Below are 22,494 nucleotides of genomic sequence, written 5' to 3'. Positions count from 1 at the left end.
ATCTACAAAATGTTCTTTATATCTTAGCATACTACAATATGTAAGTGTATAGTTATCAACCTGAAACTGGAACTATGTTCTGTCTGTAAATACCATCAGTAATGGTAAACTACACCTGTGGCATCAGGTAGCATTGACCCTCCCCCTACACCTACCCTAACTCCCTTGGCCTCCCAACCATCCCTTCCATTCTTCACTCCAGATTCTCCCCCAGCCCCCACAGTACAAAATGACCTTCAGGTGGAAGCCCTTTTCTTTCCAGAAACAACAATAAAGCTCATCATTTGTACGCCTATATTGAGCAGGCTAGTGGAGGAAGTTTATCTACAGCTAGACAAGGTTATAAAGGCAGTACATCATCATTGTACTCAGAAAAATTGGCTACGTTTGTGATGGCCACCATGTCTGACTGAAAGGCAGATCACATGCCAAAGAACAGGATGAACTGAGAATGCATTATGCAGAATAGGTTAATCAGTGTAACGAAGTTTAATGTTTTGGTGAAAGTAACTGATATATAAAAGAACAGCAGCAATCTGTACAATTCTACAATCTGTACAATTCTACAATTAAAAAAAAAAGATGCAACAGATGTTGAGATGTTGTCCATGACCATTGGGAATTTAATGGTGCCGAAGATAATTGTTATATCCATTGACATGGGAATTAGAGCATTTTCTGGTCTGTTATCTGAACGTGTTCTCCTAGTCAGGCCCTTCTCACATGGACGGCATTATGTTTAGAAAAATTAGGAAACATGAAATATTTGTAGCATATCTTACTATCAAATACTTAAGTTTCCAGATAATTTAGAGAAGCTAGTGCCCGATTATGGCTTTTTGGCAGTGCAAGATATTAAATAAATGCCTGACTATCACTCTTTGGATGTACAAAATGTAAGGTGATCAGATGTCCTGATTTAGGTGGGACAGTCTCTCCTTTGACCACATGTCCCACCTGCTCAAAACTTTCCCGGTGGAATGCCTATTGTTCCGTTTTCATCTAAAAAGTTGATCAATATCCCGCTTGTATTTAGAAATCTGATTACTGTACGTAGATTTGCATCCATGCCTTTAGTTTTGGCTTTTGCCTGTCGCCGTTTTAATTAATTAAAAATTAATAAATTGATTAATATTTTCAAATTTGTCTCCTAGTTTACTGTCTATCGGCACTTTTTGTATATGACACCATGATTAGTATGCCTCCCACTTTTCCTCCCAAAACGTCTGGTCACCTTAACAAAATACTGAATAGCTGCCTGACTATGGCTTGCTGTATGGAATATAATAATAAAGTTTTATAGCGCAAAATTTCAAACCTGTGGTCAAGCTTGTGATGCTATACAAAGAATAAGAACAAGAATCATGAATATTATGGATCAGTTCTTAAAAAAAGTTTTGTGCAAGTGACAAGGGATGAAAGTGCTTTTTTTTAAAGCATTGCAGACTATATATCCATATCTGATAAGAATAATTGTTGTGAATATTGTGAATCATTCTTTAAAAAAGGGAATTCTGCACTGGTGACAAGTGGTGAGACTGCGATATGTTTGAGCACATACCTTTTTAAAAATATGAGCAAAGCATTGCAAATAATATGCAAATTATATATGCACATATATCTCCATACTCAGACCTGCTCACCCTTGACAGGCATGAGTGGTGAACCTTGTCAGTTTCCACATCTATTCATGTGCTCCCCCTGACTGGTGCCCAGGGACAAATATATTTTTTAAAGCTGTTCATAGGGTGGTATATAGTATTTGATATCTGTGCATTTCTGCAAAACTGATTATAGTTAGCAGGATATAGTGATAGATCCAAAAAAGACAAATACACAGAGAGCTAGCCTCATCAAGCCATTGAGAGAAAGGTACATCATTCTTTTACTTTGACAGTGATACTTGCTGTACAGAGACCTGAACATAGATACTTAACATACAATGAAAATTACATTCAGATAGACCAGAAGTACTAGAACATGTTCTGCGGAGGTAGGTGCCAGTAATCCTAAATGCTTCAGGTCTCCTTTTAGGCAATATGCATGCTGAAGATGATATGTCTCACATTCAGTATCAGATCAGAATTTATATTGAGCAGGTGATGTGTCTCACATTTAGTATCCGATCAGAAGCTATAGTGAGAAGCTGATATGTCTCACATTTAGTATCAAATCAGAAGTTGTATTGAGAAGCTGATTTGTCTCGCATTTAGTATCATATACAAAGATGATTCAAGGCATTCAGATAAGGAATAACATTCATAGTTAAATTGGAAAAAAAATTTTAGAAATGTTTACAGTATATATATATAAAGGTTAATTAGTTTACATGTGTAAACTGGGAGTAGTGAATAAAAATTGGTGTGTTTATAAGTTGATGCTGGTAATATTTTGTGTGCACATTTTTTTCTGCAGCATAAATTATGTTGGACATTTTATGCTATACATTTCTACCAAACTGGTTATTACTACTGAGAGGAGCAAATAAAATATGACCTCTCGCTGTCTTTGCCATTTGCAGTTGCCTGGCCAGAGTAACCCTAGTGTTGGCAATCTCATTGATTTTGAAGAGGAGGGTCAGCTTGCTGTTACTACAAAAATGGCTCCACTTAGTAAGTGTATGTGCTTAGATGTATATGTTTGCACTTTGTGCCATTTTGATTTTCTAAATAAAAATAAAGTATACATGATGCATGTGAGGATCAATGGTTTGTGTTCTGAGCACTTTCTATAAATAGATGTGATACGAATGACTTCATATTTGTTAATATTTATAATCATGTCATAAACTGTTCATAGCATGAAATGAAGAAACGTGGATTTCCGTTAAATTTCAGAATTTCAACACTTTTTATTTGAGATGAAAAAAACATTTGATTTCATGTTACTTTAATGATATGGTGTATTAAAATACTTTGTCTTGTATTTGCACTATTTTGTAATAATATAATATGTATTACTTCAATCATGCAGCATCACAACCCAGATAGGTCGCACTCTCTGCACTGACCATTAATGATATGTAATACGTCATCTTAGTTAGTACACTCAAAACAGCCTTGTAACACTATACACAGTCCAGCTCTTGGTAGAATTCACTGTTCTATGCACCCATATAAACACAGGGTTTTAAACTGGTACAAGATATACATTCAGATGATATGACCCACCTAGACTGGGCAGGGGTAGAGGTCTATAAGCATGTGGTACTATTTTAGAAATTATGATAATTCACAGAAGAACGGACTTAAAATGTGCTTATCAACAGGGGATGATTATAATTGATGAGCACTGATGATTAAGCAGGTAAGGTGGTCCTAACGTAATTTGTTCTGCCTGGTTAACTGATTGGATTTTTTTCCTTTTTCTTTATTTCGGAGGAAAAAATTTATTGAATAAGACGCACATGGCTTGTGTGACCTGGATGCTTGCTGAAGGGCCAAACATATATATCTTAAGGAAACTCAAAGAGAGTTAAGAAACTTTCTTCGTGACTGTTGCAGATACTTGCAGCAATGCTTCTGTTGCCACTTCTTCAGCACCTGCAGCTGCAGCTGATGAGGATTTTGACATGTTTGCTCAGTCACGTCAGTCTTTTGAGCAGAACAAGCAAACTTCTGGGTCAGTTGATTAAAATCTTGTGATGAGGTGGAGGTGACTGGCAGTTAAAACATCTTGATGCATGAAAGAAAACAATTTAGCAACCAATAGTTGTTACATTTTTTTAGGTTTGAACGGAATGCATTTTGAAAACCACCCGAAATTAGGGTATTTCAGTTATTGCCAAACAAGCATGAGATATGTGTGCGTGCTGTTTTGTACTGTAGAGCATTGGTACATGCAAACATGACAACTTTCAAGAAATTTTGTTGATTTTGGCAAAGATGCCACCACATTTAAGTAGTGTACTCTGACAACAAAAGAGCATGCAGAACATTCCGTACTGTGCAGGAAAAAACCTAGCTGGGGTGTAAAAATTTTGCAGGTTTATCTTTCATATTTGAAGTAGTCAATTTTTGGTACTTTTCCATCTAAAAATCATGTTTGAAGTGTTCTATTTTAGGAAAACAGCATATGGCAACCAGCAGGAAGACCAGTTTGCTGCTGGGCTGGGCATAGCTGTTAACGTCAAGGCTCAGCCAGATGTTCTGCAGGTATGCCATTAATGGATGTCTTTCTTGCTGTCTTTCAACTTCTCATCAACAACAGTACTGGCAACCTTGACAGTTAAGTTAATGAACTTGTATTTTGTCACCCTTGACTAGGTGATGGGAGTCACTGATCTTTTTTAAAGTCACTTGTGGCTCTTCACTCCTGATATTATGCACTGGGATTAGAAAAAAACAATTACACTCTTTAGTCCTTTAGGTTACACTGTGTTGACTTCTGCTTATTTGTTAGTGCCTATCACTCTGGCAGCTCACAAGATCGATCATTGACAGTAATTTCCTCATGCCAGTATTTGTCATGATGTGACTTGTATATGGCAAAGTTCCTGTTTTTCACCTAACAAAGAATAGCAGAAAGAATAAATACAAGATGTTGGATGTGTTTCAGCTGCAAGAGAAGGATAGTGATTATGATGAAATGGAACAATGGCTTGCAACCAACAAACCTCAGGTGATTTATGCTTCCTAAATTTCCAGAGATTTGCCTATTTTGAAGATGTACAATAAATTCAAAATATGACTTTTTCCTTGCCATATTTAGTGAGATATCTGCGGAGGCTCCATGACTTTCAGATTAATACATTTTAGAGGGGCAAGATGATTTGAGGTTTATTTGTTCACACTAGCAATGGTATTTGTATGGAGATTAAGAGGCTGCAAAGTGGAGAGTTGAGCTATTGTCAAGCTCTTACTGTTTTTGAATGCCGCTATAGTTATTAGCCTACAGGACCTGCAACTTGGGCTGCACCAGTCTGGTGTCAGATGCTCTAAAACAGATATAAAGCTCCTGATCGTGGTTTGTTTATGCTGATTAGTTGACGGCACAACACAGCAAAGTAATCCAGTCTTATTAACATGTGCCACATACAGGGGAAAGTTATATGTGTGCTGGAGCTAAGAGGGTGTATGACAGCACAGTAGTTCAGCCTTGTTTACTCATGCCACATACAGGGGAAAATTCTTGTACCACCTTTAAGTCTAAACTTAAGATGCGTCTTTTCAGAACAGTGACTTCACTGTGACCCTGTCCTGACCATGAGCGTGCACAACGTGTCTGTAATTTACTTTGTGTATGAGTGAGTGTCTGTTGCAGAAGTGAGCATGTCTGTTATATGGGTGCAAGGTTGTTGGTGATTTGGTCTGTATATTATTTATGTAAAGCCCTCTGAGCAAATCATTGGACAAGTGCTGTATAATTCCTCATTATTATTTATTATGTGTGTGCTGGAGATAAGAGAGTGTATCACAGCAAGGAAGTCCAGCCTTGTATACATTACAGCTTTGTTATTAAACTAGACTACAGCAATGCCAATACAAACACTGAGAAGAGAAAGTCATGATGGCAGCAGCAAAACAGAGTCCAACTTGAGGAAGTACTAGGCAGTCACCCTTTCCAAATATGGCATCTGCAGGACAGACATCTTCATCAGATTGCGAGTGGGTCTATTTAGCCTTACTTACTTTGCACAACACTGTGCAAGACTGTGAGTGGATCAAGGGCACTCACACACTGGGGTGACGGTGGGGATCATGTGCTTGCTTATTTTCTTAATTTAAGGTTTTTAGTTTACAGTTTCATTCCGTCTGACGTGTAGCGGTAAACGTGATTACACTGGTCAACACTGAAATTATCATGGACTTAAAAAAGGTCCTACTCTGTAGTATCTTGGTGTGCTGAACACAATTATGACCATGAAAATTTTTATTGGCACTCATTTTGAAGATATTAGTTCATTTTTTTCTGTTTCACCCAAGCTAGATTTATGTTGTGGCACAATCCCTGTGGCATACAAAGCCAAAGCTGTGCCATCTTTTGGGGTTTCTTAGCACCATAGTGTGGTGAGCCCATGTGACTTGGCACAATGCTGTGTAAAATCTGGTGGTTGACACAGAGGCCTAAAGAGAAAGAAAATCAGAGGAACAACAAAAACATGCTTGCAGCTGCTTGAGACAGGGTAAAGAGGTGAATCTTGTCAGCCACTGCATCTGTCCAGCTGTAAATGACCAGAACTGGCATTGCCGTATAACAGTTTGGCCGCTGGTACCAGAAAGTGGATAAATGAATGGATGAATAAAGACAAACTTTAAAAAGCCAGTGGAATAAATTGTAGATAAAAGCATGCAAGTAATCAAAGAACCCACAAGTATCAGGATGCTTGTCATCTTGTTCAGTTCTTAGATGTGGTGCCTTTGTACCATCAACTAGTCATCTACCTTCTACCATTGCATATTGCAGGTTACATGTTTAAGCATGAAAGAATTTTGAAGTCCAATTTTGTTGCTATATTTAAAAACAAATTATCAGGCCCTTAATCCTTATAGTTTAGACTGAAGTAACTATATATTTAAAATTTCCTTGCAGTGGAGGGCGGTCCAGTGGTTTGATGATTAGTGACAATACAGTGAAGGTTGGCTGTCCTTGGTTCAACTCTCATCTCGGGCATGCTGTTCTTTCTCTGCATGTGGCATCTGTTACAGGGCTGGCTGCCTTGCTGTCATATAGCCTTCGTTGCTGGCTTGGCATAGAACACCAATACCCCCCTCAATGTAGCTTTGCAACACCATTCTCCTCTTGTGCAGCAAAGCTTGCAAGGTGACTTCATCCATAAGAGGAGTATAGGTTGTAAGCAGTATAGCACACAACATTGACGAAAAGATACTTTCGGTAACCACTGCAGCTACCTCAGTCATATTGAGCAAGCAGAGAAAGAGAAAAAGAAACAACTGCGGTTGAGGGAGTGAGGGTTTGGTTAAGTATTCACGAGTGTATTCAATATATATATATGGGTATATTGTTCTCCCACAGTGAGTTTAACATGAAACATTCTGCCTTGGACCTCTCTCTCATTTTTACCTTATAATTTGGAGGTAAAAGGGACCCTACTGTGTTGGAGAATTTTTATTGGCTACAGCCATGCAGTATAGTTCACGCCTTCCAGAAAATAGAACCATGTCCTATCCATCCAAGCCTTGCCTCAAGGTCCCTTATGAGCCATGCACAAAGCTTGGAGGAAGCAAACCCCGCAAAGTGTGGCACATTGCAACGTGAGAACTTTAGGATATTGGTTTTACCTCATAAAGATAGCTATCACAAGTATCTTGTGCAGCATTCATTGTGTTTAACTGCTTTTGTTGAAAAGAGCTGCTTGCTGTTGTAGGGAGGAGCTGCAGCAAGTGGCAGTAAGCCCTGAAGGTCTGACAAGCTCAGGTGAGAAAAGTGTGCCGTGTACTAATTGTTAGTGTCCATTCCAATTCCAAATGTTGCAAGTAAAAATCTCAATAACAGCCAGGGGAAACATCTTGATAAAAGACTAGTTTGAATTTCTGATTGAAGGAGCTGGGGCCAAAAGTGGAATATTAAATTGATAGTACTGCAAAAAGGTTCATGTGAAAAAAACATTTCTCTGACCCAGGTAGATTCATATGTAAGCATTTATACACAAGTTTCAAAGGGAAGGCTTCCGCAAAGCAAAATATAAGTAGGTACTGGCATACAAAATTAATTTTTTTGTTAAATGAGTAGTTTTTTTTTTTCACATGAAAGTGCAAGAAAATATAAGAAAAACAAACAGAAACTGAGTCACTATCTTTATTAGTTTTAAAGATATTGCTATTTGTAAGTGATTTGTATCACTGCTATAACTATTTATTTTGGACCGTGTTTGAAGCTCTCATATGTAGCATTGTGAAATCTTAGCCAAGCTAAATACACCTAATACCTTTTTTTTTCCAAAGTAACCATTACATAGAACAGTACATATTTTTTCTACAAACTTGCAAGGTCTCTTGAGTGAAATATGCAGCTTGAAATATTACAAAATCATCAATTTTTCAGGTGGAAAAATGAAACATTTTACGGGTACTGAACTTAAAACAGTTGTAATTTCTTATCTACTGGACAGAGTGGGTTCAAATCTGAAACACTGATCGAAAACAGGTGTATCTGTTAATTTTTACCTCATTTATGTTAATTACTTTTACATATAATGGTTAAAAATGAAGAGTATTTAATATTTGCTCGGACACTCGTCTTCTTAGTCAACTCAAACTTTTGCTTGTTGGTGATGAGAGGAGTAACACACATAAGCGCAGTTCCAGGTAGAAAAATAAGTGAATATCCCCAAAATTTGTGTGGGTACCCCCTCCCCCTCCCCCTTTTGATTAAAGTGAATGCTATTTTTTCTTTCATTTTTTTTACCCAAAAATACAATTTTGGAAAAATTTAAGTGTACAAAACCAAAAAAATTCCCACAACTCAGGTCCCACATTAGGACATAAAAAAACTTTAAACTTCATATTTAATATTGTAATTTTGATATTTTTGGTGAAAGTAATGTCGCTCTATTCTCCATGTACGACCACTGTCGGATGCTGGAGAGATAGATAAACCCCATACAAATACAAATATATTTTCTACTTTGTCTTTATCTTGCTTTGAAGGCCAAGTGAGTTGAGACATGTAAACCTCTTGATGAAATTTAGTGGTGGTAGAAAGAAACAAAGATCTTCACACCTCTCATAGTTGAAATCACTCTGCAGTCAGACATCTTCATCAGCCTAGTGTTTATTCGCAGTTTCTTCATCAGACGTGTTTGTACACAGTTTCTTCATTTAAAAAACAAATTCTCCTTGAATTGAGTCCTTTAAGTGTGCAATAAAAACGTGTCATTTTATTGAGCACTACTTCTAAACAGTCCGTTACTAATCTCTTTTTCCTCACTGTTCCCGGCCATTTATATCTCTTGGTTAGCCTGTCCTGCTTATATACCTTTGTTGAATACTTTTTCATGGTTACTGTTACCTGTGTTTGTTTACTGTCTTTTTTACTTCATCATTATTGTGCATTTTTTTTCTTTATGTCCTAGTTTTTGTGCTGAACAAATTCTCCTTTATGAGCATGATTCTGCACTATATAAATGTCACATTTTTTATTATTTTTCCTTAAAGGGAGGTGATGGAATTAACTGAAGAAGCTGTGTGCAAAATTTATGAATCATTGAAGCATTGTTCTTGTTTTTACTCAGAGTTTGACAAGTTTCTGATGGAGAGGGCATCTGCAGCTGACATGCTTCCATCTATTCCAGCACAGGCAGGCCAGCAAGCAGCAGCCAGCAGAAATGCACGACAATTGAAAAAGGAGGAAGAAGAAAACTCTCTGTTTGCGTTATGAGTAGAAGCTTGACTTGCTTATGACTTGTCTCTACTGGAAGCAAGCATTATGATTAGAGGCTTCACTTGTCTGTATTTTGGCTGGTTATGTCTCTGTTGAAAGCATGCATTGTGTTTGAGAGTCTCTCTCTCTTTTTCCTTTTTGACTGAGGATCTGTTCAGACATCTCACATATGCAGGGCTGTTTGCCCTACAAATCATGAACTGTGTCTGAGATTTTGTTGTCCTAATTTGTGTTATCTCTGCCAAAAAAAAAAAAAAAAGCTTTGAAACATTTCCAAACAACTGAATGAATGGCTGATCATGATTTGGAGTAGTGGAAAAATGGATTGTGACAGCCTCAAGTCTTTCTGATTTCTGTCCACTGCACTCAGCAGCTAGCTTCCTACTTGGCCTCAGCTGTTCTCTTTGGCATGAAGACTGTGTTATTTAGTACGATAACCTCCACATCATTGTCCGTTCTGATAGAGTTGTGAAGAAAATTAAGGAGTGAAAGTTTGGGTAAAGGTCAATATTTTGGGGACATCTATGACAAAACTCTGTGTGACAACTGGTTCAAACAGAATCTAGCGGCTAATAAATGCTGGAGACAATAGAATACCAATTTAGAAAAGAAACACCCACTAGAATGAGAGGCCTTCCAGCTACAAATAGTCTTCATCAAATAGCCACATCAAATCATAGATAATCAAACTTATTATTGGAATTTACCGTGAAATATTCTATCATTTAAATTTTTCTTATTTTTATGTTATTCTATGCATTAGTGCGAAAAGACAAGTTTTTTTTGATAAGGCTAAGTTCTTTAACTTTAAGCAGGAGTGTTTGTCCAAGGAAATAACATAGTGAGCAAAGTGACTTGTAAATTAAAGACCCACTGACCTTGGAGGAGGGGTGCAGCAAAGTTGGTTGAAGTGGTGGTGAAAAGTTGAGTGTTAGAATGGCAGGGATAAAGCCCTATAGGAAATGATTATTAGATCCTTTTCCTATTGCCTCAAACACATTGACAGAGGATGTAGTTTGACCTCAGATAGACATTCCAACAACAGATCATCTATACTTTAAACGTGTTAGGTAAAAAGCCTAGTGTTTTGTACAAGACATAGTCCACAAGACTGGTAATAAATCAACTACATACATTTTGACTAAATGCCTTTCAGAGCAGGAGTAAAGGGTACATGTCTGGCTGCTCCATCACCATGGTCTAAGCCATCTCCTCTCATTTGTATGAATACATGCGTGCATGTGCATTGGCAGCTGCATTCACTAGAGTGGGTTTTTAAAATAAAAAAATACAAGATTTCTTTTGGACATAAATGTTTTTTATGACATTCTTGTAAGTCTAGATGACAGAGCTCTAGAAATGTCGCAACATTTATGTACACAGCCAGACGGTTCTTTGACTTAGATTTAAGAAAGTATTCTACCTACCTAGGCCCTGTCTAGATTTGTTGTTGCAAATCAACATCTTTTAAAAATTAATAAGATATTTAGCTCTTAAAAGTATCAAAACATTGCAATCATAACCTTTCAAGAAGTCGTTCAAACTCTGTTGCTACAGATCTACGATATGCTCAAGTCCAGTGCTTACTGAGCACATGGACCAAAACTAAAATTCTCTTGCAAACACAAAGTCATTATAGGTATGCAACAAACTAGAGGAATTTTCTAATGAAAGTTGACATCCAAATGATATGCCACAAACTAGAGGAATTTCCTGATGGTATCTTTAAGAAGATGACATCCAAATGTACGCAGGAATCCTTGCATCTTCTCAGAGGGTTGATGTAATTACACAAAAGGTTAGGGTTAATAATGGTATAGCCTCTGGGGGTTGACATCTTCATAGCAAGTGAAGCAAACATACCCAGAGTGATGCTTGAAAACATCCATTTGTATCAAAAGTCAAGGATTTACACCACTTTCAGTTTTTGACTTCCTCACATGTAACCCAACTGGAGGTCTCAAGAAAACTGTGGAACTGTATGCCTTTTCACAAATTTCTCGTGCTAATATGACCCAACCAGGCTGGAAACAAAGCATGCTAATTTGTCACACCCAGGCATATTGCACTTAGCTCTCACTTTATAAACAAAAACGACAAGTGACTATAAACGTGCATGAAGACTGTGGGATACCTATAGGTCTTACTATTTTCCTACACCACCATCTTGCCACAACAAGTATTTCATGACATAGGTATTAAATGGTATTTGGGTAGGGTTTGGAAATATAAAAGTAAGCCCTTATGTGGTGTTGTGTGGTCAGTGAATTTGTTTAGAAAAATACATTGTTTAAAAGCAATTGCACCGTCTTGTGGCCTCGGTAATGAGAGGAGCTCTTGTGGTTCCTGGCTTGATGATAATTATATAAGGACAAGAACCTTCAAAGGCAAATTTATGTTGCTGTATGAATTAGAATTGCTTTTTTAAAGATATTTGGGGTTGCAGATTGTCATTTCCCACCACGTAATATGCACTAATTATTTAGGTGGTTTTTTTCGCTCCTCTACCTCGCGATTTTCATTGTGCTCGTGAGTATGTGTTTTCTCCCTTTTTGAGTTTAGTTTCCCAAATCTATCATGAAAGGATATTGGCTTTGTTGCTGGTGTGATGTTGATCAGCAGCACCCACAGGGGTTTGTTAAAGTGCATATTAAAAAGAATGCAGTGATTAGTAAAGTGACTGCTAATGCAGTCACTATAGAGCTATAAAGTTCCCTATGGCTATAGTTTCAGTGAAACATTGTTTAGGGCACAGTATGTGGGTAGTGGGGCTCAACCCTCTCCTAATGTTAAAATCTACTGGATATCCATCTCTGCATGGCAGTTACTGGGTAACCTACATGTTGTGAACCAGTGACCTCCACGGAGGATCATACCAACCACCTTCCCATCAGAGCTTTATACATAGAGCAGCTAATGCAAGGGTCTAGTGTTTAGTAAATCGTTTTCTCGAGCAGTTCATGGTAAAGCTATAGACATTGAAACTAAAGCCAGGATATGGTGTTTAGTAAATTGTTTGCATGGGCAGTTTATTATAGAGCTTTAAACAGAGCAGCTAGTGTTTAGTAAACTGTTGGCTTGAGCAGTTCATTATAAGAGTTTTAGACATTTAACTAAAGCAGGGAAAGCAGATAGTCAAGAGGTTAGAGGACTAGTGTCCAAGTCTAAAAGTTCACATGGATTCGGTACTTATGTGGTGGGGTGAACTTCCCCCAGACAACCAAGCTGTCTGGAATGGGTACCAGACTCTATAGCAGGGTGGGCAATTAATTTTCCCAAGGGGCTGCATGAGAAATTGGGATGGTTTTAGAGGGCCGGACTAATATAGTTAACTCAGTTTTACCCAATACTGTATATATAGTATATATACTGATGGGCGGGCCGGATCCGGACCGTGGGCCGCCCCTTGCCCAGGTCTGCTCTATAGAATGTTGGAAAAGGAAAAGCAATGAATGGGAGAGAAGATGTGCACTGCCCTCAGAAAAAAATCCTGTGTTCTCTAACATCTCACTCTAAATGATTTTTTTTAATGGGGAATCTATGCTTTTTAATTAAAAAAATTGAAATTAAGAATATGACCTGAGGAAGTGCATGGAGTGGAGCTAGTTGTCATGGAGAAATTGGAGTGCTGCTTGATTCCCCTCTCAGACCCCAGCCTCTTGAATTCCTTGCTCTTATTGCTTGGCACACTGGACTGGTTGTCCTGTACAGGACCTTCTCACTATTGCCAAAATAGGGAATAGTGGTGGGCCCCCTATCAGCTGCCACCTGTGTTGCCTCACTAACGACAGGTGCTGGTCAAGGGACTACATAGTTGTCCCGGCTGGCCTTGAGTCCTATCTATTTTTTTTAGCTGTCTTATTCTTCCTGCACCCCTTTGTTTTGAAGATGGCAAACTCTGCTCATGTACTTGTTTCTCATGCTTTTTTTTTTTTAATGCACTGAGCTCACTGCCAAAGCAGGGAAATGTGTCATGCTAGTGCTTTTATCATTAAGAATATTGACAAGAAGTACATGTATGCAAAGACTGCTTGATTGTGTGATCCTTTTCTTAGTAGCACTTTTGTATGATGCAGACATCTGTAAACCATCTCACTTCAATATTTCCAAAAAAAATGCATGTACTTTGGCATGTTTAACATTTTAGGTTTGTCTTCCTCTTTAAAACACAAATGAGAGAGACTGTATATATATATATGGAGAAGTACCTTGGCTATTTGCTTACATTTTGCTCATGATAAAGCTATGTTGAAAACTTATACATATGTTGACTGTGTATGCAGTGTATACTGGAATGCATGGGAGTGTAGGATGCAGAATAACTGTATTATGATATTGTCTAATCACCCAACTGATGTACACATTTGCATGTGATGTGTATAGTGGATCATGTGACTTATTGGGTGCTAAGGGCTGTACATGATGAATGGCTGTTACTTTTTAATCCGTTTCAGATCTATACTTATTTGACTTGTATACAGTATCATTTGTATTGTAGATAATATCATGTGATATACTGCACATTGGTGACATTAATTATTAGTCTGTACACAGTGTTTTACATTAATACCTTTTGGTTTCCATACTGGTGCTCCTTGTTTGGTATCTGCTTTTTCTCCTTCAGCATTGAAATAAATGCCCTGTACAGTCAAGTACTATGGTTAGACCACATACAAGACACAAGTGAGTGCACTTAACAATACCTTTCATGCTTTGCGTTTGAATCGCTCACAGGTCATGTGTTTACAAAGAGAAATTGATAAGTTAGGAGAAGTAGGCAAGCCATTAATGCTAGATATCATTTTGGCAAAATAAACAACCAGGAGGATTTATCTCAGATTAAACAGGAGCATTAAAGACTACATGTTTGAGAAAAGTGTATGCGCTAGAATAATGTCAATGTATGAACTTGAAGGACTGTTAGTTAAATTTATCAAAGATGCAGGCACACTTGAAAGGAGATGAATGGTAGTCAAGCTTGTGAACCTACAGGCCTGCTGAGCTAACAGCAGTATGCTATAGCCAGGAGGATTGGTTGCAGCATGATGCAAGAAGAAGATAATAGGAAAAAGGATTGGCAGGTTGATGGATTTCACCAGAGAATGTGTTCAGAGCTTGAAAGGGGATTTTGGGGATGGAAGGGTCTTGCTTTTGTATGAAGGATGTTTTGAGATGGGGATTTAGATTTTTTAAAGAAAGCAAAATGACAGTAACTGGTTCCTTGGTCACAGTGTTGAGGGTTATTTCTTTGCTTTGGATTTGCTTTTTCTCCACAAGTTTTATAATAGAGTTGTGGAGAGACTGATTTCTGTATTGAAGAGAAAGACTTTTTTGTTAGGAACTTAACTCTGTTAACTCTGGAGATAGTTTATTAGATCTTGCTGTTGGCATCTTTTTAATGACAGGTAACATGAATCATACCTGTGACCATTTGTCAATATTTCTGATAAATACTTTAGGATGGTAATAAGTTATTAAGTGGATTGTGAATATGAAATGTTAATGGAATAAATTGTCTTCACCTTAAAACTGCATTTTTTTGGGCAATCCCTTATGTAGTTCCTTAGGACAGTGATGCCCAACCTTTTTCGGCCTGGGGGCCATATACATTTCCGACATGCGTGTCACGGGCCGCTTCACCGCAAAAATAAAAAAAAAAAAATAGAGCAGATACCATTTTTACTAGAAACAAGTTGTACTTACTATTAATTATGTAGTAATTAGTGGGATATTTGAAGTTGTTTACCCGAAACCAACTTCTGAATGTCCGGCTGCATCGTAGAGACACCAAGTCGGAGCACTGAATCGAAATGTTCGTCCATCGAAAAAAAGATTGAGAGACGCCCTACGTAGGGATAAATACTTCTTCTTCCCTTTTTTTCGTTTTTTTTTTTTAGATCTTTTTTGATTACTAACATTCCGATTTCATGTACTGTGGGCAGAAGTTTCGCGGGCCGGATGTGGCCCGCGGGCCGTAGGTTGGACATCCCTGCCTTAGGACAAATGACTGGTAACTCGGAAGGAACCATAAAGCGGATGTTGACATTGATATTCCAGTGGGGTTTTATGTACCGATCAAAGTCGCCACCCCTCAGGGCCACCAGCAACCTCTTCTGGTCACAGTGAAGCTGAACTAGATTCCTGGCTTCTAGTATCGGACGCCCGCATATAAATACCCATATTCAAACTGGAAAAAAAAATTTTTTTGGCTGCCGACTGAAAATGTCTCACCTCAGCAAGTTGTCAAGGGAATAGTCAATTTTTATAATAAACCTGGTCAGAATTTGACGACGAGAACCGACCCGGGTCAAGTGAACGTAGCTCACTGTAAGAAGTAGCCAGGTCAAGGGGTAGGCTACTTTTGAGCAAAACAAAAACAGCAGGAAAAATGTTTTGTGGCCTCATGAACAGCCCTACTGTTGACAGTTGATACTAGTGGCGCCTGGGAATGGCGCTGTTACCTCCCTTTCCCTTTGACCTCATGGCTAGGACAAAAAAAAAAAAAGAATATGGTTGTGACCACTTACATCCTCCACAGCTAGAGATGTGTAGAGACGACCATCAGCCAGCTTGAGAACCACCTGTCATACATCAAGATGCCAAGCGATCTGAAGTCAGAAGGGAAGGAGCTGCTGAAGTAGGGTGTTAAAAAAAAAGCCAGCCCAACAAAGAGCGTTCTTGCTTTGTACAAAGACTGGAAACTCAACGACTTACCCAAAGACTGGATGGTCATTGTCTTACTCTCCCCCTCACACTAAACAGCACAAAGACTGGATGGTCATTGTCTTACTCTCCCCCTCACACTAAACAGCACAAAGACTGGATGGTCATTGTCTTACTCTCCCCTCACACTAAACAGCACAAAGACTGGATGGTCATTGTCTTACTCTCCCCCTCACACTAAACAGCACAAAGACTGGATGGTCATTGTCATACTCTCCCCTCGCACTAAACAGCATCAAGACTGGATGGTCATTGCCATACTCTCCCCCTCACACTAAACAGCACCAAGACCACACAACCCTAGCCTATCTCGCAACACGTGAAGTCACGTTAATCACACTGACCTCAATACCACCAGCCAGGAAATGCAAGCCAAGAACAGGCTTACTATGTGGTGGCAGCACAGTTGATCACATCTGCAATCGTCGCACAAAACACATCAGCGTCATCTCTTCCACAACTTCATCAACTTTAAAAACACATTTGAGAAAAACGTGGCATTTGAGGCTTCCCTAGTCACTGAAGCGTTGTACAAGATTCTGCATCCAGGTGAGACATCGCCTTTCACACAACGGCGGGTGTCAGGTCAGGTCAGGTCAGTCCCTTGCCGGTCCGGGCGTAGGGGGGACCGGCCGGCAGCAGCAACAGACAGAATTTTCCATTCGGTCCTTTCTTGGGCATATGAGAGCAGGTCTGGCATTTCGCGTTCGGTCCATTCTTTGATGTTGGTGACCCAGCTTTTCCTCGGACGGCTACGACGACGGCTCCCTTCAAGGGTTCCTTGTAGGATTCGTCTTGGACAGGGTGTTGTGGCGGTGACGTTGACCGCAACCAGGCGAGCCTTGCGCCGTTTCACTGCTGCCAGAAAGGGGTTCATGTGGGCCCACGAGAGAGGTTACGGTGCTCCGTACGTATGCGTTGGCTCTTGTGTTCGCGGTACGAGATGCGGAGCAGCCTTCTCAGGCACTTGTTCAAAGGCCTGGAGTTTCTTCTCCGTTGTGGCGAAGCAGCGTCCAAGTCCTCGCAGCCGTAGAGAAGATTGACACTACGAGGATTGTACAGCCTGTGCTTGGTACTGAAGCTGATTGAGTTGCTTCGCCAGATTCCTATCCAGCCTGGACATTGACCGATGTTGCCTTACCAATCCTGATACGGATCTCTGCTGTACAGCAACCATCTCTAGTCAGGGTGGCACCTAGGTACTTGATGCTGTTGACCTCTTCCAGCTTTTGGCCGTTCATGACGATGTTGCTGCTGCTGTCGTTGGTGGTATTGATCATCACTTTGCTTTTTTCTGAGCTTATTTCCATGTCATAGGCCCCTGCTCTTCTTGAGAGTTTGTCTGTCAGATCCTGAAGTTCGCTGTTGCTGCCTGCCATGAGGTCAATGTCATCTGCAAAGCGGAGGTTGCACAGGGGTCTGCCACCAATGGAGATTGAGGTATGATGGTCGTGGAGGGTTTCTTGCATGATTTTCTCAAGGAAGATGTTAAAAAGGATGGGAGAGAGTAGGCATCCGATCGTCATCCCGAAGAACTCGGCTAGTTGTTTGTTGAGTAGCACCGCGCTGCAGGCGTTCTTGTAGAGTGCTGCTATCATCTGGATCAGTCTCTCTTCTATTTTGAATAATCTCATAACTTGCCAGAGTCCATCGTGCCAGACACGATCAAAAGCTTTTTTGAAATCGATGAAGCTGTGGTATAGTTCGCGTTGATGCTCCAGGTGTTTTTAACGGCGGGTGTCCTCAAATCAAATCAAACTTTATTGTCTGTCGAGGAAACCCAAGACAGAAATTTTTCTTTTGCTCACAAACACATATTATGACGGGCCGTATCGTCGCCCCTATCCTCAATATCTTGCTGGCGACCATCGTGCACAGAGCCACGACCATTTCAACTTCCTGTCCATCGGTGGGAGGCTCACATGTAAACAGTTTGTAGACAATATCTGATGGCAGGCAGCAAGAAGGGGACTTAAGTAAACAAGGAGACAGTTGTCACGTGACCTCAGAATTAGAGGTGAGAAACTCCTCACTGAGATCAGCGAAGGATGAGGAAAGATGCACTGCGTAAGAAATGTCATACACACATGCACACCCACCATCTGCACGCACTGCGGGATGGCAAGTCTATAGGCTTGCGAGACGGATAGGACTACACAAGAGAGGTGAAAGGTCGCTGGATTTCCACCAACCGACAGGCCAGCAAAGTACGGGACGTACAACACGAACCGCAAAACAGTCGCCGACACGCGACACGTATACAGTCCCTAAACACTTCAATATACATCTCCCTATACACGTCCAAATACAGACCACTATACAGGTCCATATACTCATCTCTACACACCCTATACACGTCCATATATTAGCCCCTATACATGTCCCTATACAGGTCACTATACATCTCCCTACACACGTCACTGCACACATACATATACTAGCCCCTATACAGGTCACTATACATCTCCCTACTCACGTCACTGCACACATACATATATTAGCCCCTATACACGTTCCTACACACGTCACTGCACACATACATATACTAGCCCCTATACACGTTCCTACACACGTCACTGCACATACATATACTAGCCCCTATACACCTCCCTACACACGTCCCTACACACGTTTCTACCTCAACACGTGGATTCAGCTGCGCCAGTCGCATGACCGTGGTGTACTCTCGGGGACGGCCCCAACCTCCCCCCTCGCCGATGTCGTATTCTCGGAATTGGCTATTAATAGATAGTCCAGAGAGAGGACCTCGACCCTACATCAGGGTAGAAAGACACAGAAGGCGGGAAGACGATGTATTGGGAGTCAGAGGTTGAGCAGTATAAACTAAAGACTTTGCATAATACATGTTTGGAGAGCGACACTGCTGATAGTGTTTTGCCGGCCAGCTATGTGGCTGTATTGGTTGACATGTTTATTTTATATTATTGCCTGCCCTCGCCGTGTTTTTGCTAAAGGACTGGCCATAGCTCGCGGGGAAATAAGTGTTGTGTTGTCTCGTAAAGACCAGTCTGTTCCGCCTCATCGGTTGTGGAATGGCTTTGTTTAGCTCGTGTGAAGCTCTGGTCTTGCCAGCTTCTGAGCTTTGTGCTAGAATGGTAATATTTTTCTCCGGGATCGTTAGTTCATCATTCGAGCACGTCCGCCACATTTGCCTGCTTTGGGTGATGGTGAGCAGATCCTGTACAGGACGACCAGTCCACTCCTTCGCATTCGTAAGCCAGTTGGCCACCCTTGAACCTCGAAAGACAAATCTTGAAGAGGATGTCATGCCGGGTCACGTGGCTAAAGCAGACAAGCTCACGCCCACCATGATATGCTTCGTACAGTCAGTGGTTTGAACGTTCTCTGGCACTTGCTCTCGAATTTCCTGTCTCTAAGTAAGCAGGGTCCACGGTTCACATCCGTGAAGCAGATGTAAGGCTAACCCAGATCTCTCAGGAAATGTAAGCTCAATTTTTTCGGATATTGCTAGTAATGGCATATGTTGGTCGGTATTCAAAAAGCTGAACGCACTTTTCTAATGCTAATTATAATTTTTTCTGAGAACAACATAAACCCGACGAGTGTGTAGGACTTCATTAGTTTGTTGACAATTAGTTTGTACATTTACATGAAACGTTAATTGTTTATCAGGTGATGCTGGGGGCTTTATATGTTTGTTTGAACCACCGAGCCCTCGCTTACACCTTTTCTGATACGATGGTCAAAATTCATTAACCCTGTGATCTTTAATGCCATGTTTTTCTTTTGTTGTTGTTATTTTTGTTGTTGTTGTTGTTGTTAGAGGCATTGACGCCCTTCCCCACCACCACCTAAGGCTTTTGAATACTAAATTTATAGCTGGTATATTTTTGGCGTTCAAGATCTGCAACCCTTTTTTTGAAACCTCATATTTTATTGATATACTGTTGTTCTCACTGGGCTCGTAGTACTCTGGTTGTTTACTTGACATCTATATGGAGGAGAAATAAACTAGAGAGAAAATAAAACACTTGCTGTCAGATACTGACTACAGGAAGCATTCCGTGCGCTGGGACATCATCTCTGTGGCGTTGGTCAGCAAATATTTTTGGTTTCCACAACACAGAATATTCATTCCTCCTGCTTCCCACCCAGAGGGGTGCGTTTGTCACTGGATGTTTTTGGGTTCTATGACACATACAGGGAACATTCATTTCTTGATCTCCCTGTCCAGGGGGATGTGGCTGAGCGGTACTACAGGGGACATTTTCAGTAGGGACCGCAATAGGGCTACAAGATGAATTTACTCTGGTTTAGAGAGACGAAGAAGCTGACACAGACGCTAACTCAAAGCATATTATATCGTACCAGAAGATTACTCTTACTTATTTCTGTATACATGGTTAGTTCATATTGCATAATCTTCCGTTCTCAACTTCCCTGTGTTAACTGCGCCAAGGGCATACAGTGTTGAGAGTTTGTGAAAGTATAACTTTTTCTGGTTAAAGATATCTATCTATATATACATACAATGAACATTTACATTCCTAAGGCAGCACTTCTTCACAAAGTGAATCATCGATTTGCAATTTATTTATTGAGCATAATATTTTATTAAAAAGTGACTATAATAATTTTGTTTCAAAAGTTACTATCATCATTGTTTTTAAACAGCTATTAGAGTTTTGTATAAGTCTTCTTACCATTATCTTTACAAAATATTACATATTAACTTTCATCAAAAAAATCTCTGATTGGTTCCAATAAAATGTCCTCATGATCTATCATGGAAGTGTCACAAAATATTGCATCTGTCAATCAAGTTTTATGAATGGCGTTGAATTGTTTCCTCAATCCACGACAGTAGCTCCAATGTGTCGGTATACACCCCGGGTGAACGTGGATTCCCACATCCAAAGCCCCATGATGTCACACCTACTATGGTATACACTCCTGTAAGCAGATAGCTTGCATGGCTTGCAACTAGTATATACACACACACAGACACACAGACAGCACTTTAACACTAACCCCAGCTATAACTAAGGACAGTCACACACAACACATGTAGCACTAACCCAGCTATAACTAAGGACAGTCACACACAACACATGTAGCACTAACTCCAGCTATAACTAAGGACAGTCACACACAACACATGTAGCACTAACTCCAGCTATAACTAAGGACAGTCACACACAACACACGTAGCACTAACCCCAACCATAACCCAAGTAATACATCTACACAACACATTTAGCACTCTTCCTAAACTCCTGTAACCGTCACAAAAACTGGATGTCACACTTATATTTCCAGAATCATGAACTTCTATAAGGCATCCCAATAATATCTCATTCTTTCTTCCCCGGGGGCAAGGGCTTGTCATTAGTCAGGTGGGGTGTAGTTTCACTGCTGCAAGAATTTTTCATATTTTCTTTGCTTCAGGCAGACAGCTATAAATACTTCAAAGCAGACGATATGTTTTTGACAAGTGACCTGACCATTTATGTCACAGACGACCTGACCATTTATTATTCAAACGACCCTTGCTACTATTTATGTCACAGACGACCCTTGCTACTATTTATGTCACAAACGACCCTTGCTACTATTTATGTCACAAACGACCCTTGCTACTATTTATGTCACAGACGACCCTTGCTACTATTTATGTCACAGACGACCCTTGCTACTATTTATGTCACAAACGACCTTACCATTTATGTCACAGACGACCCTTGCTACTATTTATGTCACAAACGACTTGCTATTTATCTCAGACGACGCTTGCTACTATTTATGTCACAAACGATCCTTGTACTATTTGTCACGACCTTGCTACTATTTATGTCACAAACGACCCTTGCTACTATTTATGTCACAAACGATCCTTGCTACTATTTATGTCACAGACGACCCTTGCTACTATTTATGTCACAAACGACCCTTGCTACTATTTATGTCACAGACGACCTTACCATTTATGTCACAGACGAGGGGACCTCCACTGTCTCCCTGACATGTGTCAATGCCTCCCTCTATGTACCCAGCACAAAGCATGCGGCGGGTTAGTTCCCCCTTGTACAAATAGCTGCAGAGGTTGTGAGACAAAACTGGAACGGCTGCTGCACGTAGGATATTGGTATTTCCTGTATTGAACGCAGATATGTATCATTTTATTTAACATCACAAGCTTAGCTCTTGGCATCACTCAAACGCTACTTGAAAGTGATATAAAATGAGTGAACTGGCTACATCATATATGACTACACAGGACATTGTAAAGCTGAGGATATATTACTCAATAATGCAAAATAGCTTGTACTCCAAATTTTTAATGTTCAATCTCGCAGAAAAAGCTGTTTAAACATTGCTAATAAGTTGTCAAATAAATTTAAAACATCACTGATGTAACGTTCAGGCAGAAGCTGTTACAGCAAGTGT

At 40.0% G+C, this 22,494-nt stretch overlaps 2 protein-coding genes across 3 annotated transcripts in view; one reads left to right on the top strand and one right to left on the bottom strand.

Annotated features, from left to right (window-relative positions):
* Positions 1-14,876, top strand: part of LOC112558085 (TOM1-like protein 2) — a 47,979-nt gene extending 33,103 nt beyond the window's left edge. For both annotated transcript variants that reach the window (XM_025228290.1, XM_025228283.1), the window contains 6 exons: positions 2,522-2,612; positions 3,504-3,621; positions 4,064-4,154; positions 4,558-4,620; positions 7,328-7,377; positions 9,194-14,876. In XM_025228290.1, coding sequence (XP_025084075.1) covers positions 2,522-2,612; positions 3,504-3,621; positions 4,064-4,154; positions 4,558-4,620; positions 7,328-7,360 — 396 coding nt within the window. In that variant the 3' untranslated portion in view covers positions 7,361-7,377; positions 9,194-14,876. The remainder of the gene's footprint in view (positions 1-2,521; positions 2,613-3,503; positions 3,622-4,063; positions 4,155-4,557; positions 4,621-7,327; positions 7,378-9,193) is intronic.
* Positions 14,877-19,854: 4,978 nt separating this feature from the next.
* LOC112565332 overlaps positions 19,855-22,494 on the bottom strand; it is a 40,344-nt gene continuing 37,704 nt past the window's right edge. Inside the window, exons 29-30 of the mRNA XM_025240740.1 lie at positions 22,029-22,199; positions 19,855-21,000 (exon numbers count right to left, since the gene is read on the bottom strand). Coding sequence (XP_025096525.1) covers positions 20,873-21,000; positions 22,029-22,199 — 299 coding nt within the window. The 3' untranslated portion in view covers positions 19,855-20,872. The remainder of the gene's footprint in view (positions 21,001-22,028; positions 22,200-22,494) is intronic.

Source organism: Pomacea canaliculata, linkage group LG1 (genome assembly GCF_003073045.1).
Source record: "Pomacea canaliculata isolate SZHN2017 linkage group LG1, ASM307304v1, whole genome shotgun sequence".
Lineage (NCBI taxonomy): Eukaryota > Metazoa > Mollusca > Gastropoda > Architaenioglossa > Ampullariidae > Pomacea > Pomacea canaliculata.
The sequence above is the reverse complement of the archived record's forward strand: the minus strand, read 5'-3'. Positions and strand labels throughout refer to the sequence as shown.